The sequence below is a fragment of the Coregonus lavaretus genome (genome assembly GCF_964263955.1).
Source record: "Coregonus lavaretus genome assembly, contig: HAP1_SCAFFOLD_2793, whole genome shotgun sequence".
Lineage (NCBI taxonomy): Eukaryota > Metazoa > Chordata > Actinopteri > Salmoniformes > Salmonidae > Coregonus > Coregonus lavaretus.
Genome location: NW_028160055.1, coordinates 31,536 through 47,500, shown reverse-complemented (window position 1 = coordinate 47,500; position 15,965 = coordinate 31,536). Strand labels below are relative to the sequence as shown.

The 15,965-nt window shown below is 46.6% G+C and overlaps 3 protein-coding genes across 3 annotated transcripts in view; all 3 read right to left on the bottom strand.

The window, feature by feature from the left end:
- The window catches only part of msmo1 (methylsterol monooxygenase 1), a 14,418-nt gene extending 11,384 nt beyond the window's left edge, over positions 1 to 3,034 (bottom strand). Inside the window, exon 1 of the mRNA XM_084196618.1 lies at positions 2,949 to 3,034. The gene's annotated coding sequence lies outside the window, so the exon portion shown is untranslated. The remainder of the gene's footprint in view (positions 1 to 2,948) is intronic.
- Positions 3,035 to 5,461: 2,427 nt separating this feature from the next.
- Positions 5,462 to 12,552, bottom strand: med28 (mediator complex subunit 28). Its single transcript, XM_084196617.1, has 5 exons — positions 12,331 to 12,552; positions 11,696 to 11,762; positions 11,136 to 11,248; positions 9,117 to 9,200; positions 5,462 to 7,083 (listed from the first exon to the last, which is right to left on the bottom strand). Exons 1-5 carry the CDS (start codon positions 12,490 to 12,492, stop codon positions 6,964 to 6,966), a joined length of 546 nt encoding a protein of 181 aa, XP_084052743.1. The 5' UTR covers positions 12,493 to 12,552; the 3' UTR covers positions 5,462 to 6,963.
- Positions 12,553 to 13,033: 481 nt separating this feature from the next.
- The window catches only part of lap3 (leucine aminopeptidase 3), a gene marked incomplete at its 5' end in the record, with an annotated part of 33,424 nt that continues 30,492 nt past the window's right edge, over positions 13,034 to 15,965 (bottom strand). Inside the window, one exon of the mRNA XM_084196616.1 lies at positions 13,034 to 14,380. Within this exon, the coding sequence (XP_084052742.1) occupies positions 14,297 to 14,380 (84 nt within the window). The remainder of the gene's footprint in view (positions 14,381 to 15,965) is intronic.

The following is a 15,965-nucleotide window of genomic DNA, read 5'->3' as shown; positions in this document are numbered from 1 at the left end:
GTAAAAAAAAATCCAGAAAATCACATTGTAGGATTTTTAATGAATTTATTTGCAAATTATGGTGGAAAATAAGTATTTGGTCAATAACAAAAGTTTCTCAATACATTGTTATATACCCTTTGTTGGCAATGACACAGGTCAAACGTTTTCTGTAAGTCTTCACAAGGTTTTCACACACTGTTGCTGGTATTTTGGCCCATTCCTCCATGCAGATCTCCTCTAGAGCAGTGATGTTTTGGGGCTGTCGCTGGGCAACACGGACTTTCAACTCCCTCCAAAGATTTTCTATGGGTTGAGATCTGGAGACTGGCTAGGCCACTCCAGGACCTTGAAATGCTTCTTACGAAGCCACTCCTTTGTTGCCCGGGCGGTGTGTTTGGGATCATTGTCATGCTGAAAGACCCAGCCACGTTTCATCTTCAATGCCCTTGCTGATGGAAGGAGATTTTCACTCAAAATCTCACGATACATGGCCCCATTCATTCTTTCCTTTACACGGATCAGTCGTCCTGGTCCCTTTGCAGAAAAACAGCCCCAAAGCATGATGTTTCCACCCCCATGCTTCACAGTAGGTATGGTGTTCTTTGGATGCAACTCAGCATTCTTTGTCCTCCAAACACGACGAGTTGAGCTTTTACCAAAAAGTTTCATCTGACCATATGACATTCTCCCAATCCTCTTCTGGATCATCCAAATGCACTCTAGCAAACTTCAGACAGGCCTGGACATGTACTGGCTTAAGCAGGGGGACACGTCTTTCACTGCAGGATTTGAGTCCCTGGCGGCGTAGTGTGTTACTGATGGTAGGCTTTGTTACTTTGGTCCCAGCTCTCTGCAGGTCATTCACTAGGTCCCCCCGTGTGGTTCTGGGATTTTTGCTCACCGTTCTTGTGATCATTTTGACCCCACGGGGTGAGATCTTGCGTGGAGCCCCAGATCGAGGGAGATTATCAGTGGTCTTGTATGTCTTCCATTTCCTAATAATTGCTCCCACAGTTGATTTCTTCAAACCAAGCTGCTTACCTATTGCAGATTCAGTCTTCCCAGCCTGGTGCAGGTCTACAATTTTGTTTCTGGTGTCCTTTGACAGCTCTTTGGTCTTGGCCATAGTGGAGTTTGGAGTGTGACTGTTTGAGGTTGTGGACAGGTGTCTTTTATACTGATAACAAGTTCAAACAGGTGCCATTAATACAGGTAACGAGTGGAGGACAGAGGAGCCTCTTAAAGAAGAAGTTACAGGTCTGTGAGAGCCAGAAATCTTGCTTGTTTGTAGGTGACCAAATACTTATTTTCCACCATCATTTGCAAATAAATTCATTAAAAGTCCTACAATGTGATTTTCTGGAAAAAAATATCTCAATTTGTCTGTCATGGTTGACGTGTACCTATGATGAAAATTACAGGCCTCTCTCATCTTTTTAAGTGGGAGAACTTGCACAATTGGTGGCTGACTAAATACTTTTTTTCCCCACTGTAAATATACAGGGGAAAACCTCTAGACTAACCAGGACATATAACATAAATATACAGGGGAAACCCCTAGACTAACCAGGACATATAGAAATATACAGGGAAAACCTCTGGACTAACCAGGACATATAGAAATATACAGGGAAAACCCCTAGACTAACCAGGACATATAGAAATATACAGGGAAAACCCCTAGACTACCCAGGACATATAACATACATATCCGGGGAAAGGGTTAATGTATAGAGACAGTGACAGGACAGAACCTATAACCAGGACATATAAAATACATATACAGGGAAAAGGGTTAATGTATAGAGACTGTGACAGGACAGAACCTATAACCAGGACATATAAAATACATATACAGGGGAAAGGGTTAATGTATAGAGACAGTGACAGGACAGAACCTATAACCAGGTCATATAAAATACATATACAGGGAAAAGGGTTAATGTATAGAGACTGTGACAGGACAGAACCTATAACCAGGACATATAAAATACATATACAGGGAAAAGGGTTAATGTATAGAGACAGTGACAGGACAGAACCTATAACCAGGACATATAAAATACATGTACAGGGGAAAGGGTTAATGTATAGAGACTGTGACAGGACAGAACCTAGAATGATCAGTGGTCACCAAACAGTCTGAAAGGCTGCATAGCAGAAGAGATTTTATAACATACTGCAAAAATGACAAGAAATATAGAAGATAACAGATAATTATACAGGGGAAAGGATTCATGTGTACAAATTAAATATTATTATTATTACTACAGATTGACAATGAGAAAGCCTATATAAGGACAAGTGATCGTCAGTATGGAATATGACCGCTTGCATAACTACAGGACAATGATACTGAGTTGAGATCCATATTGGACCAGACCAATTCATATGTTATCGAGATGTTACACACTCACAGTTCTTATGTCCGATAATAGTCTGATTAACAGATTATACGATTATTAGTATAAAAATGTCAGTAAACGTTTACAATCCTGACTAGACGTTATAGAAACATCAACTTGCAACTTTACAGGAGACCTTAACTCAGTTAAATAATATAGCCTAAAACAATATAGTTCCACAATAATTGGTAACAACACAGTTATAAGACTTTCGACACATTCACCGGGTCCCTTGGGCAGGCTGGCAATGTTTCAGAACTGCGTCGGTTTGATACGTAGACTCCTCTCCGCATCGAGTTTCTCTTACCTAGTGCATTTATCTGATCGTTGGCTACATTATCCCGTTATTTTGTCCGGTCAACAACACCTATACATTTATAAAGCTTTACAGTACAGTGCCATACATCTGACCCATATAACCTAACCGTCGGTATTAAACCCTATAGCCTCTCTAGTCTGCATTAGACCGCAAACGTTCCTGCTGCGTTAGAATATAAAGTAAATGTCGTTTTGATATTGATTAGATTTAAGAACATTAGTATAATATCTTTAATATATTACCTCGGTGCAGCCGTGGGTCCGTCTACCTGAGCCAGAGGCTGCGGTGCGGCGTCAAGTACATGGATTATCTACGAGCCTGATTGGACGAGGGGGAGAGGAGACTGACGTCAAGGGGCCGAGCGGGCGCTCTGATTGGCACTGGGAATGGAGTGATGATAGTGAGACGCGGAGTTCCTAAAGCAACGACCAATCGGCGAGCAGCAGGGCTTTCATAACCTCAGAGCGCTATACAGAGAGTAGGAGGAGGGAGAGGATGGGGTGGTGGGTGTGTGTAGGAGAGTGTGTGTGTGTGTGTGTGTGTGTAGGAGAGTGTGAGTGTGTGTGTGTGTGTGTGTGTGTGTGTGTGTGTGTGTGTGTAGGAGAATGTGTGTGTGGTATGTGTGTGTGAGTGTGTAGGAGAGTGTGTGTGTGTGTGGTGTGTGTGTAGGAGAGTGTGTGTGTGTAGGAGAGTGTGTGTGTGTGTGTGTGTGTGTAGGAGAGTGTGTGTGTGTGTGTGTGTGTGTGTGTGGTGTGTGTGTAGGAGAGTGTGTGTGTGTGTGTGTGTGTGGTGTGTGTGTAGGAGAGTGTGTGTGTGTGTGTGTGTGTGTGTGGTGTGTGTGTAGGAGAGTGTGTGTGTGTGTGTGTGTGTGGTGTGTGTGTAGGAGAGTGTGTGTGTGTGTGTGTGTGTGTGTGTGTAGGAGAGTGTGTGTGTGTGTGTGTGGTGTGTGTGTAGGAGAGTGTGTGTGTGTGTGTGTGTGTGTGTGTGTGTGTGTAGGAGAGTGTGTGTGTGTGTGTGTGTGGTGTGTGTGTAGGAGAGTGTGTGTGTGTGTGTGTGTGTGTAGGAGAGTGTGTGTGTGTGTGTGTGTGTGGTGTGTGTGTAGGAGAGTGTGTGTGTGTGTGTGTGGTGTGTGTGTAGGAGAGAGTGTGTGTGTGTGTGTGTGTGTGTGCTGTAATCAGTGATCTTTACAGAGTAACAGAGGTGTGTCCATAGGTCTCCCTCTCCCTCCCGAGTACACAGTATTTACAGGAGGTTTGTACCTGTTGTTCAGTCCAGACCCACAGGGGTGCACACGTTGGTTCTAACCCTGCAGTAACATACCTGATGCAGCACACGTTGGTTCTAACCCTGCAGTAACATACCTGATGCAGCACACGTTGGTTCTAACCCTGCAGTAACATACCTGATGCAGCACACGTTGGTTCTAACCCTGCAGTAACATACCTGATGCAGCACACGTTGGTTCTATCCCTGCAGTAACATACCTGATGCAGCACGCGTTGGTTCTAACCCTGCAGTAACATACCTGATGCAGCACACGTTGGTTCTAACCCTGCAGTAACATACCTGATGCAGCACACGTTGGTTCTATCCCTGCAGTAACATACCTGATGCAGCACACGTTGGTTCTATCCCTGCAGTAACATACCTGATGCAGCACACGTTGGTTCTATCCCTGCAGTAACATACCTGATGCAGCACGTGTTGGTTCTAACCCTGCAGTAACATACCTGATGCAGCACACGTTGGTTCTAACCCTGCAGTAACATACCTGATGCAGCACACGTTGGTTCTAACCCTGCAGTAACATACCTGATGCAGCACGCGTTGGTTCTAACCCTGCAGTAACATACCTGATGCAGCACACGTTGGTTCTAACCCTGCAGTAACATACCTGATGCAGCACGTGTTGGTTCTAACCCTGCAGTAACATACCTGATGCAGCACACGTTGGTTCTAACCCAGCAGTAACATACCTGATGCAGCACACGTTGGTTCTAACCCTGCAGTAACATACCTGATGCAGCACACGTTGGTTCTAACCCTTCAGTAACATACCTGATGCAGCACACGTTGGTTCTAACCCTGCAGTAACCTACCTGATGCAGCACACGTTGGTTCTAACCCTGCAGTAACATACCTGATGCAGCACATGTTGGTTCTAACCCTGCAGTAACATACCTGATGCAGCACACGTTGGTTCTAACCCTGCAGTAACATACCTGATATCACATAAACCAATTCTCTGGTTCCCTGTCAGACCAACGTGTGTCCATACTGTAGTGCCCTCCATTATCATTGGCACCCTTGACAAAGATGCACAAAACAATATGGTAATTCATTTTCATTTTGACCCCTGTCTTTTTTTGATTGTTTTTATTACTTGTTAAACAAAATATTTCTCTGAGCAGTTGTATTATTATAAAATAGTATAATTTTCCATTTTTTAAGCATACAATATAACTCAGTATTTGAATGATTTATTTTGTCTTTTTTGCTAATCTTTATCAAGATGGACCTGACTGTATCCTTCCCAGTCAAACCCACCTGACTACTAACCACTGAGTCAACAGGTGAATCATTCCCAGGCCGAGTCAAACCCACCTGACACCTATTCTGATCCAAACTCATTTATTCTGTCAGGACAAAACAACCGGTGTTGTTCTGATCCAAACTAATTTATTCTGTCTGGACAAAACAACCGGTGTTGTTCTGATCCAAACTCATTTATTCTGTCAGGACAAAACAGGCGGTGTTCCGATCCAAACTCATTTATTCTGTCAGGACAAAACAACAGACTCAAAATAAATATTTACACAAGTCAAATAGAAAACATAAAGATGACGTTCTCTCTGGAAGAGAGAGAGGTGTGTGTTACGTCAGAGTGGAGCGAAGGACAGGCTAGCGGAGGTGTGTGTTAAGTCGGAGTGGAGCGAAGGGCAGGCTAGCGGAGGTGTGTGTTACGTCAGAGAGGAGCGAAGGGCAGGCTAGCGGAGGTGTGTGTTAGGTCTGTTTGAGTGGTGCAGGGGGCAGACTAGCGGAGGTGTGTGTTACGTCAGAGAGGAGCCGAAGGGCAGACTAGCGGAGGTGTGTGTTACGTCAGAGTGGAGCGAAGGACAGGCTAGCAGAGGTGTATGTTACGTTGGAGTGGAGCGAAGGACAGACTAGCGGAGGTGTGTGTTACGTCAGAGTGGAGCGAAGGACAGACTAGTGGAGGTGTGTGTTACGTCAGAGTGGAGCGAAGGACAGACTAGCGGAGGTGTGTGTTACGTCAGAGAGGAGCCGAAGGGCAGGCTAGCGGAGGTGTGTGTTACGTCAGAGTGGAGCGAAGGACAGACTAGCGGAGGTGTGTGTTACGTCAGAGAGGAGCGAAGGGCAGACTAGCGGAGGTGTGTGTTACGTCAGAGTGGAGCGAAGGACAGACTAGCGGAGGTGTGTGTTACGTCAGAGTGGAGCGAAGGACAGACTAGCGGAGGTGTGTGTTACGTCAGAGTGGAGCGAAGGACAGACTAGCGGAGGTGTGTATTACGTCAGAGAGGAGCGAAGGGCAGACTAGCGGAGGTGTGTGTTACGTCAGAGAGGAGCGAAGGGCAGACTAGCGGAGGTGTGTGTTACGTCAGAGAGGAGCGAAGGACAGACTAGCGGAGGTGTGTGTTACGTCAGAGTGGAGCGAAGGGCAGACTAGCGGAGGCCTGTGTTAGGTCTGTTTGAGTGGTGCAGGGGGCAGACTAGCAGAGGCCTGTGTTAGGTCTGTTTGAGTGGAGCAGGGGGCAGACTAGCGGAGGCCTGTGTTAGGTCTGTTTGAGTGGTGCAGGGGGCAGACTAGCGGAGGTGTGTGTTACGTCAGAGAGGAGCGAAGGGCAGACTAGCGGAGGCCTGTGTTAGGTCTGTTTGAGTTGTGCAGGGGGCAGACTAGCGGAGGCCTGTGTTAGGTCTGTTTGAGTGGTGCAGGGGGCAGACTAGCGGAGGCCTGTGTTAGGTCTGTTTGAGTGGTGCAGGGGGCAGACTAGCGGAGGCCTGTGTTAGGTCTGTTTGAGTGGTGCAGGGGGCAGACTAGCGGAGGCCTGTGTTAGGTCTGTTTGAGTGGAGCAGGGGGCAGACTAGCAGAGGCCTGTGTTAGGTCTGTTTGAGTGGAGCAGGGGGCAGACTAGTGGAGGCCTGTGTTAGGTCTGTTTGAGTGGTGCAGGGGGCAGACTAGCGGAGGTGTGTGTTAGGTCTGTTTGAGTGGTGCAGGGGGCAGACTAGCAGAGGCCTGTGTTAGGTCTGTTTGAGTGGTGCAGGGGGCAGACTAGCAGAAGCCTGTTCCAGAAAGGCCAGGGGTCCAGGTGGCGGGAGGTCTGACGGTTTACGATGCTGGACACTGACATCCTCCAGAACCTACAGACAGTACAGACATTATATTAACTACAGACAGACATGTTATCATGATGCTGGACCTGACATCCTCCAGAACCTACAGACAGTACAGACATTATATTAACTACAGACAGACATGTTATCATGATGCTGGACCTGACATCCTCCAGAACCTACATACATTATATTAACTACAGACATGTTATCATGATGCTGGACCTGACATCCTCAAGAACCTACATACACGTTATTATAACACATACAGTACCAGTCAAAAGGTTGGACACACCTACTCATTCAAGGGTTTTTCTTTTTCTTTATTTTTACTATTTTCTACATTGTAGAATAATAGTGAAGACATCAAAACTATGAAATAACACATATGGAATCATGTAGTAACCAACAAAGTGTTAAACAAATCAAAATATATTTTATATTTGAGATTCTTTAAGATCGCCACCCTTTGCCTTGATGACAGCTTTGCACACTCTTGGCATTCTCTCAACCAGCTTGATGAGGTAGTCACCTGGAATATATTTCAATTAACAGGTGTGCCTTCTTAAAAAGTTACATTTGTGGAATTTCTTTCCTTCTTAATGCGTTTGAGCCAATCAGTTGTGACAAGGTAGGGGTGGTATACAGAAGAAAGCCATATTTGGTAAAAGACCAAGTCCATATTATGGCAAGAACAGCTCAAATAAGCAAAGAGAAACGACAGTCCATCATTACTTTAAGACATGAAGGTCAGTCAATCCGGAAAGTTTCTTCAAGTGCAGTCGCAAAAACCATCAAGAGCTATGATGAAACTGGCTCTCATGAGGACCGCCACAGGAAAGGAAGACCCAGAGTTACCTCTGCTGCAGAGGATAAGTTCATTAGAGTTACCAGCCTCAGATTGCAGCCCAAATAAATGCTTCACAGAGTTCAAGTAACAGACACATCTCAACATCAACTGTTCAGAGGGGACTGTGTGAATCAGGCCTTCATGGTCGAATTGCTGTAAAGAAACCACTACTAAAAGGACACCAATAATAAGAAGAGACTTGCTTGTACTAAGATACACGAGCAATGGACATTAGACTGTGGGAAATCTGTCCTTTGGTCTGATGAGTCAAAATGTGAGATTTTTTGTTCCAACCGCAGTGTCTTTGTGAGATGCAGAGTAGATGAACGGATGATCTCCGCATGTGTATTTCCCACCGTAAAGCATGGAGGAGGTGGTGTGATGGTGTGGCGGTGCTTTGCTGGTGACACTGTCTGTGATTTATTTAGAATTCAAGGCACACTTAACCAGCATGGCTACCACATCATTCTGCAGCGATACACCATCCCATCTGGTTTGGGCTTAGTGGGACAATCATTTGTTTTTCAACAGCACAATGACCCAACACACCTCCAGGCTGTGTAAGGGCTATTTTACCAAGAAGGAGAGTGATGGAGTGCTGCATCAGATGACATCAAGGCAAAGGGTGGCTACTTTGAAGAATCTCAAATATAAAATATACTTTGATTTGTTTAACCCTTTTTTGGTTCCTACATGATTCCATATGTGTTATTTCATAGTTTTGATGTCTTCACTATTATTATACAATGTAGAAAATAGTAAAAATAAAGACACACCCTAGTAGGTGTGTCCAAACTTTTGACTGGTACTGTATATACAAATAGAATTTCATATACATCTTAAAAATTACCACATTTTCATGAATTGTATGCTATAATCTTGAAGCCCATTAAAAAAAAGTATGAGACTGGATCCAGGAAGTGATGCGGGAAAGGCGGGACTGTGCCAGCGAAGTAGACCATGGGCTTTTCTCAATTAGATTTGCTCCTGTGTCCTCTCTCCTCAGTCTTCTCTCGCCTCCTTTCGAAAAAGGGGGTGCGGCAGATTTCCAAACTCTTCCGTGAAGGACTCATGTAGGATACACTTGTGCTTCCTCGCCAAAAGGATGCTATCGAGGAGGGGAGGACCATCTTCCGTTTGCCTACTAACAAATGTACAGACTCCTCAACCACTTATCGGTTGCCCGGGTCACGGAGGAGAGAGGACGTACCTGCTGCCAGTGGTGAAGCTTAGACAGGTGTTTCTGGACCAGCAGCTCTTTCCTCTGGAGTTCATTCCGCAGCTCAGACACATCCTGGAGAGGGAGAGAGGAGAGGGAGGGAGAGAGGGAGAGAGGAGAGGAGAGAGGGAGGGAGAGAGGGAGGGAGAGAGGAGAGAGGGAGGGAGAGAGGGAGGGAGAGAGGGAGGGAGAGAGGAGAGGTAGGGAGAGAGGAGAGGGAGGGAGAGAGGAGAGGGAGAGAGGTAGGGAGAGAGGAGAGAGGTAGGGAGAGAGGAGAGGGAGGGAGAGAGGAGAGGTAGGGAGAGAGGGAGGGAGAGAGAGAGGGAGGGAGAGAGGAGAGGTAGGGAGAGAGGAGAGGTAGGGAGAGAGGAGAGGGAGGGAGGGAGAGAGGAGAGGTAGGGAGAGAGGAGAGAGGGAGGGAGAGAGGAGAGGTAGGGAGAGAGGAGAGGTAGGGAGAGAGGAGAGGTAGGGAGAGAGGAGAGGTAGGGAGAGAGGGAGGGAGAGAGGAGAGGGAGGGAGAGAGAGAGGGAGGGAGAGAGAGAGGGAGGGAGAGAGGAGAGGTAGGGAGAGAGGAGAGGTAGGGAGAGAGGAGAGGTAGGGAGAGAGGAGAGGGAGGGAGGGAGAGAGGAGAGGTAGGGAGAGAGGAAGGGAGAGAGGAGAGGTAGGGAGAGAGGTAGGGAGAGGTAGGGAGAGAGGAGAGAGGGAGGGAGAGAGGAGCGGTAGGGAGAGAGGAGAGGGAGGGAGGGAGAGAGGGAGGGAGAGAGGAGAGGTAGGGAGAGAGGAGAGGTAAGGAGAGAGGAGAGAGGGAGGTAGGGAGAGAGGAAGGGAGAGAGAGAGGGAGGGAGAGAGAGAGAGGGAGGGGGAGGGAGAGAGAGAGGGAGGGGGAGGGAGAGAGGTAGGGAGAGAGCAGAGGTAGGAAGAGGGAGGGAGGGGAGGAGAGGAGAGGGAGGGAGAGAGAGAGGAGAGGGAGGGAGGAGAGGTAGGGAGAGGGGAGAGAGGGAGGGAGAGTGGAGAGGTAGGGAGAGAGGAGAGAGGGAGGGAGAGTGGAGAGGTAGGGAGAGAGGAGAGGTAGTGAGAGAGGAGAGGTAGGGAGAGGGGGAGAGAGGAGAGGAGAAAGAGGGAGGAGAGATGGATCAGCTGTTAATAGCGGTGGGTGGCCGTCCTAACACCAGAATATCACTATACTGGTGAAGGCCCCCCATACATAGAGCTCCAGGGTGCATTTTCCCCTTTGTACAGATCTAGAATCAGCTTCACCTCCCCCAATCCTAATATTAACCATTAGTGGGGGAAATGTAACACTGACCCCAGATCTAGAATCAGCTTCTCCTCCCCCAATACTAACCTTATCCATTAGTGGGGGAAATGAAACACTGACCCCAGATCTAGAATCAGCTTCACCTCCCCCAATCCTAACATTAACCATTAGTGGGGGAAATGAAACACTGACCCCAGATCTAGAATCAGCTTCACCTCCCCCAATCCTAACATTAACCATTAGTGGGGGAAATGAAACACTGACCCCAGATCTAGAATCAGCTTCACCTCCCCCAATCCTAACATTAACCATTAGTGGGGGAAATGAAACACTGACCCCAGATCTAGAATCAGCTTCTCCTCCCCCAATCCTAACCTTATCCATTAGTGGGGGAAATGAAACACTGACCCCAGATCTAGAATCAGCTTCTCCTCCCCCAATCCTAACATTATCCATTAGTGGGGGAAATGTAACACTGACCCCAGATCAGCATCTAGGGGCGACTTCACCCTCCTCCATCATGAGCCATCAAATTCAAATCTGGAACTAGAAGCCAGTTCCACTGGTGTTTTTCTCCCATTCTTCCTCTCTAATCAGGGACTAATTTAGACCCGAGACACCAGTCACTCTTCCCCTCTAATCAGGGACTGATTTAGACCCGAGACACCAGGTGGGTGCTATTAAATGATCTGGTAGAACAGAAAGGCTGGTAGGGTAAGATTTGAATACCCCTGGTGTACACTATCACCTACCTCTTTGACCACCTGCTCAGGTTTCTGGACTGATAGCTGAAGACGCTTCTGCAGGAAGAAACATTCTGTCTGTCTGGCAACATCCAGAAACTTCTGAATACACTGATCCACACCTGGGGAGACAGACAGGTAGGTTAGAGACAGACAGACACAGAGACAGCTAGAGAAACAGACAGGTTAGCAAGACAGACTGGTTAGAGAGACAGACATGCAAGTCAGGTAACTGTAGCTAGATAAGCAAAGTGATGAAATATGAATGTGTTTCAAACTGTTTACAATGCAACTAGCTAACTTCCCCAAGGCTGGCCAACCCTCCTCCTCCTCCTCCTCCTGAGTTACTGGGTGTGCAGGCTTTTGCTGCAGCCCCGCTGTAAAACACCTGATTCCACCAACAAGCTGCTCATCTGGACCCTGATTGGCTAAATCAGGTGTGTTAGAACAGGGCTGGAGCAAAACCATGCATACCCTGTAGCTATCCTGGTGGGAGGATGTTTGTTGGTCACCTAGGAGCTCGTCTGGGAATAGGGTGCCATTTGGGCCGTTAGCTTTACTGGTCTCACCTGTCCGAATTTCTTCCTGGTCGGTTCCGTTCACGTAGTCTTGACTTACTAGGGAAGCAAAGCAAGCCTGCTGACACAAGACAACTGGGTTAACAGTTCGCTGCTAGCACTTACATTTAGCTACATTTAAACGCGCTAATTATGTGTCCAGGCAACCCAGCATAGCATAGCAAAGCATTAGACGCAGAGCATGCCTGCAGACACAATGTAACTAACGTTAGCTAACTACTTAACGTTACCTGGCTTCGGTAACGCCAGACAGTCCAAAGGCTATGCTTCATTTAAGGTAGCTGGTTACATTTTCAAAAGAACGGTAGCTTTGTAACTAGCTGACATACTGGGCAGTAACCACAGACATAAGTATCTTTGGTTAGCAGTCAGCTAGCGCTATCTAGTTAGTAGACAAACAGTGTGGTGCGTTAGCTAGCATCACTACGTTAGCTATACCACGGCTGGCTAGGCTAGCTAGCTAGCATCATTACGTTAGCTATACCACGGCTGGCTAGGCTAGCTAGCATCACTACGTTAGCTATACCACGGCTGGCTAGGCTAGCTAGCATCATTACGTTAGCTATACCACGGCTGGCTAGGCTAGCTAGCATCACACCGGGACAGCAGAGTAGTCGCTCTCGTACCTCGAAAGAAGCCTCCAGGTCGTCTACCAGAGTGTTGGGGCCCTGGACCCTGTTCCCTGGAGCTCCTCCGGGCAGTAGTCCCGGCTGACCCGGGCCGCCGACAGGGTGAGGACCAGCGGGCTGCTGGCCGGGGAACATCCCGCTGCCCATGGAGGAAGACATCTTGGATGGTTTGTCTGTACCGGTCCGTGAGGCCGCTGCACGCAATGCTCAGTACATGCCACACTGGCTGACGAATTTGATAGCTTCTACTAAATGACTATAAAAAAAGTAAGGTTTTATTCAAATACAATTTTAGCAAGTAAAGCAAATTGTAATTGACATGCAGTTATAACATTATAATGAGGATACAAGACAGGCAAATTGATCCAAAATATAGTTTTATTGGTGTTTTATTTAAATTACATGATAATATTGGCAAAACTATTTTACAGTTTTTGTCTGCAGAAGTGCATACCAACTTCAGTATAGGAGTTTCTCCCACTACTACCGGTTTGTTTCCTGACTGACACGGGGCGGCAGGTAGCTTAGTGGGTAAGAGCGTTGTGCCAGTAACCGAAAGGTCGCTGGTTCTAATCCCCGAGCCGACTAGGTGAAAAATCTGTCGATGTACCCTTAAGCAAGGCACTTAACCCTAATTGCTCCTGTAAGTCGCTCTGGATAAGAGCGTCTGCTAAATGACTAAAAAAAAAAAAAAGACACTGAAGCCTAGTTTTTACTCTACGTATGCAACGCAAGAACGCTACGCAAAATGGCCATCCAGGTATAAATGGCGGGGCTGCGTCGTGTTGCTACGCAACAACATTTTGCATAGCTACTTCTAGTTACACTCACAAAAAAAAAGATTGCCGTAAAAGTGCAGTCGACTGTGGTATTTTGGACGCAGTATTTGCAACATACTGCAGTTATACTGCAATCCTTTTTGTAAGGGTAGGATACAACACACTTTATTGTCCATTTACATGAAAATGCAGTTTCTCAATGAGTTCGTATGTAGGCTATAAACTAGGCTTAGTTGCTAGTGCTGTGGCCCGGGGGGGTGGAAATGTCCTCTTCAACCCTCTATCCACAGCAGGCTACTACCAGATGACTCAGAGTACATCCCAAATGACACCCTATTGCCTATATAGTGCACTACTTTTGACCACAGTCCTATGGGTAGTACACTACATAGGGCAGCAGGTGTGAAACTCATTTTGCCCTTCACCGAGGCCTGCACTTAAAATTCATTATATTTCATGGCCGTCAAAGTTTGCTAAAAAATTGTCCATCCAAGGCTTTTGGAATTGTGTATGTTCCCTGTCTAGCTTTCATTTTGATGACTGTTATCAAGCTGGACAGAGTGAAGAGACTATACATGACTGTTATCAAGCTGGACAGAGTGAAGAGACTATAAATGACTTATCAAGCTGGACAGAGGGAAGAGACTATAAATGACTGTTATCAAGCTGGACAGAGTGAAGAGACTATAAATGACTGTTATCAAGCTGGACAGAGTGAAGAGACTATAAATGACTGTTATCAAGCTGGACAGAGGGAAGAGACTATAAATGACTGTTATCAAGCTGGACAGAGTGAAGAGACTATAAATGACTGTTATCAAGCTGGACAGAGGGAAGAGACTATAAATGACTGTTATCAAGCTGGACAGAGTGAAGAGACTATAAATGTAGGTCCATTATCAATTCTACAGTTTCCAGTTGGTTTTTGTCATTTCAATGTCCATTAAGATCATCAAACCACCCGCAGGCCGGACTGAATGGGCTCGCGGGCCAAATGCTTCACAGCCCTGATGTCTATTTAGTGCACTACTTTTGACCAGACTCCTATGGGGTAGTGCACCAGATAGGGAATAGGGTGCTATTTGGGATGTAGTCTGTGATTCTTCACGGTACCACAGTCTCTGTCTCTACAGAATAATCCTTCTTCAGCCAGCTCAGTGTGTGTCTGTGTGGTCTCTCTCTCTTCAGGCTTGGTTGGCCAGTCCAGCAGCGAACTCCACCAGCGTTCGTGTCGGTCGTCCAGACATTCCTTTCTTCAGGTAGGGAACCTGGAGAGAGACAAACAGACAGACACAAACAGTGAGCGAGAAAGGAGCAAGAGAGAGAATCTAAAAAGAGAAACAAAGTGTATTGTTAATGTCTAGCAGGAAAACAGCCAGTGTCTCTCAGCAATCCAACCCGTCCCCCTTACAGAACATTCAGTCTGTTCCGAAACAGTTCTGATCATCATGGTTCTAAAAGACTAACGCGGTTCTGATCATCCTGGTTCTAGAACACTAACAGAAGTGATCATGGTTCTAGAACACTATCAGAAGCAGTTGTAGCTGTTCAACTGATGTTTTTAAAGGTCGACTTTGGGCACAAAAAAACGGTCCAACTCCGCCTCTTTCTCAATTTTCAAACAGAAATGGGGTGTGCCTTTGGTGGTTCATCGATGTGTCATTCTGATCATGCGCGCCGCGACCGACATAGCTAGTTCGTTAGCTTAGCTAGCCATGAACTCCTCCAGTATGTGTTGATGTGTCGTAGCTAGTTCGTTAGCTAAGCTAGCCACTGTAGCTGGCCAGTAACTCCTTCAGTATGAGTTGATGTGTCGTAGCTAGTTCGTTAGCTTAGCTAGCCACTGTAGCTAGCCAGTAACTCCTCCAGTATGTGTTGATGTGATGTAGCTAGTTCGTTAGCTTAGCTAGCCACTGTAGCTAGCCAGTAACTCCTCCAGTATGTGTTGATGTGATGTAGCTAGTTCGTTAGCTTAGCTAGCCACTGTAGCTAGCCAGTAACTCCTCCAGTATGTGTTGATGTGTCGTAGCTAGTTCGTTAGCTAAGCTAGCCACTGTAGCTAGCCAGTAACTCCTCCAGTATGAGTTGATGTGCCGTAGCTAGTTCATTAGCTAAGCTAGCCACTGTAGCTAGCCAGTCAAATCAAATCAAATCAAATTTTATTGGTCACATGCGCCGAATACAACAGGTGCAGACATTACAGTGAAATGCTTACTTACAGCCCTTAACCAACAGTGCATTTATTTTAAACAAAAAAGTAAGAATAAAACAACAACAAAAAAGTGTTGAGAAAAAAAGAGCAGAAGTAAAAATAAAGTGACAGTAGGGAGGCTATATATACAATAGAATAAAGTGACAGTAGGGAGGCTATATATACAGGGGGGTACCGTTGCATAGTCAATGTGCGGGGGCACCGGCTAGTTGAGGTAGTTGAGGTAATATGTACATGTGGGTAGAGTTAAAGTGACTATGCATAAATACTTAACAGAGTAGCAGCAGCGTAAAAAGGATGGGGTGGGGGGGCAGTGCAAATAGTCCGGGTAGCCATGATTAGCTGTTCAGGAGTCTTATGGCTTGGGGGTAGAAGCTGTTGAGAAGTCTTTTGGACCTAGACTTGGCACTCCGGTACCGCTTGCCGTGCGGTAGCAGAGAGAACAGTCTATGACTAGGGTGACTGGAGTCTTTGACAATTTTGAGGGCCTTCCTCTGACACCGCCTGGTATAGAGGTCCTGGATGGAAGGGAGCTTTGCCCCAGTGATGTACTGGGCCGTACGCACTACCCTCTGTAGTGCCTTGCGGTCAGAGGCCAAGCAGTTGCCATACCAGGCGGTGATGCAACCAGTCAGGATGCT

What these genes read in the sequence shown, in the direction of transcription:
- med28 (XM_084196617.1), bottom strand. Translation starts at nt 12,492, where the DNA reads ATGTCTTCCTCCATGGGCAGCGGGATGTTCCCCGGCCAGCAGCCCGCT. An exon ending in CCAGGAAGAAATTCGGACAG is followed by an intron (nt 11,249 to 11,695) that starts GTGAGACCAGTA and finishes CTGTCTCCCCAG; the next exon opens with GTGTGGATCAGTGTATTCAG. An exon ending in AGCTTCACCACTGGCAGCAG is followed by an intron (nt 7,084 to 9,116) that starts GTACGTCCTCTC and finishes TACTGTCTGTAG; the next exon opens with GTTCTGGAGGATGTCAGTGT.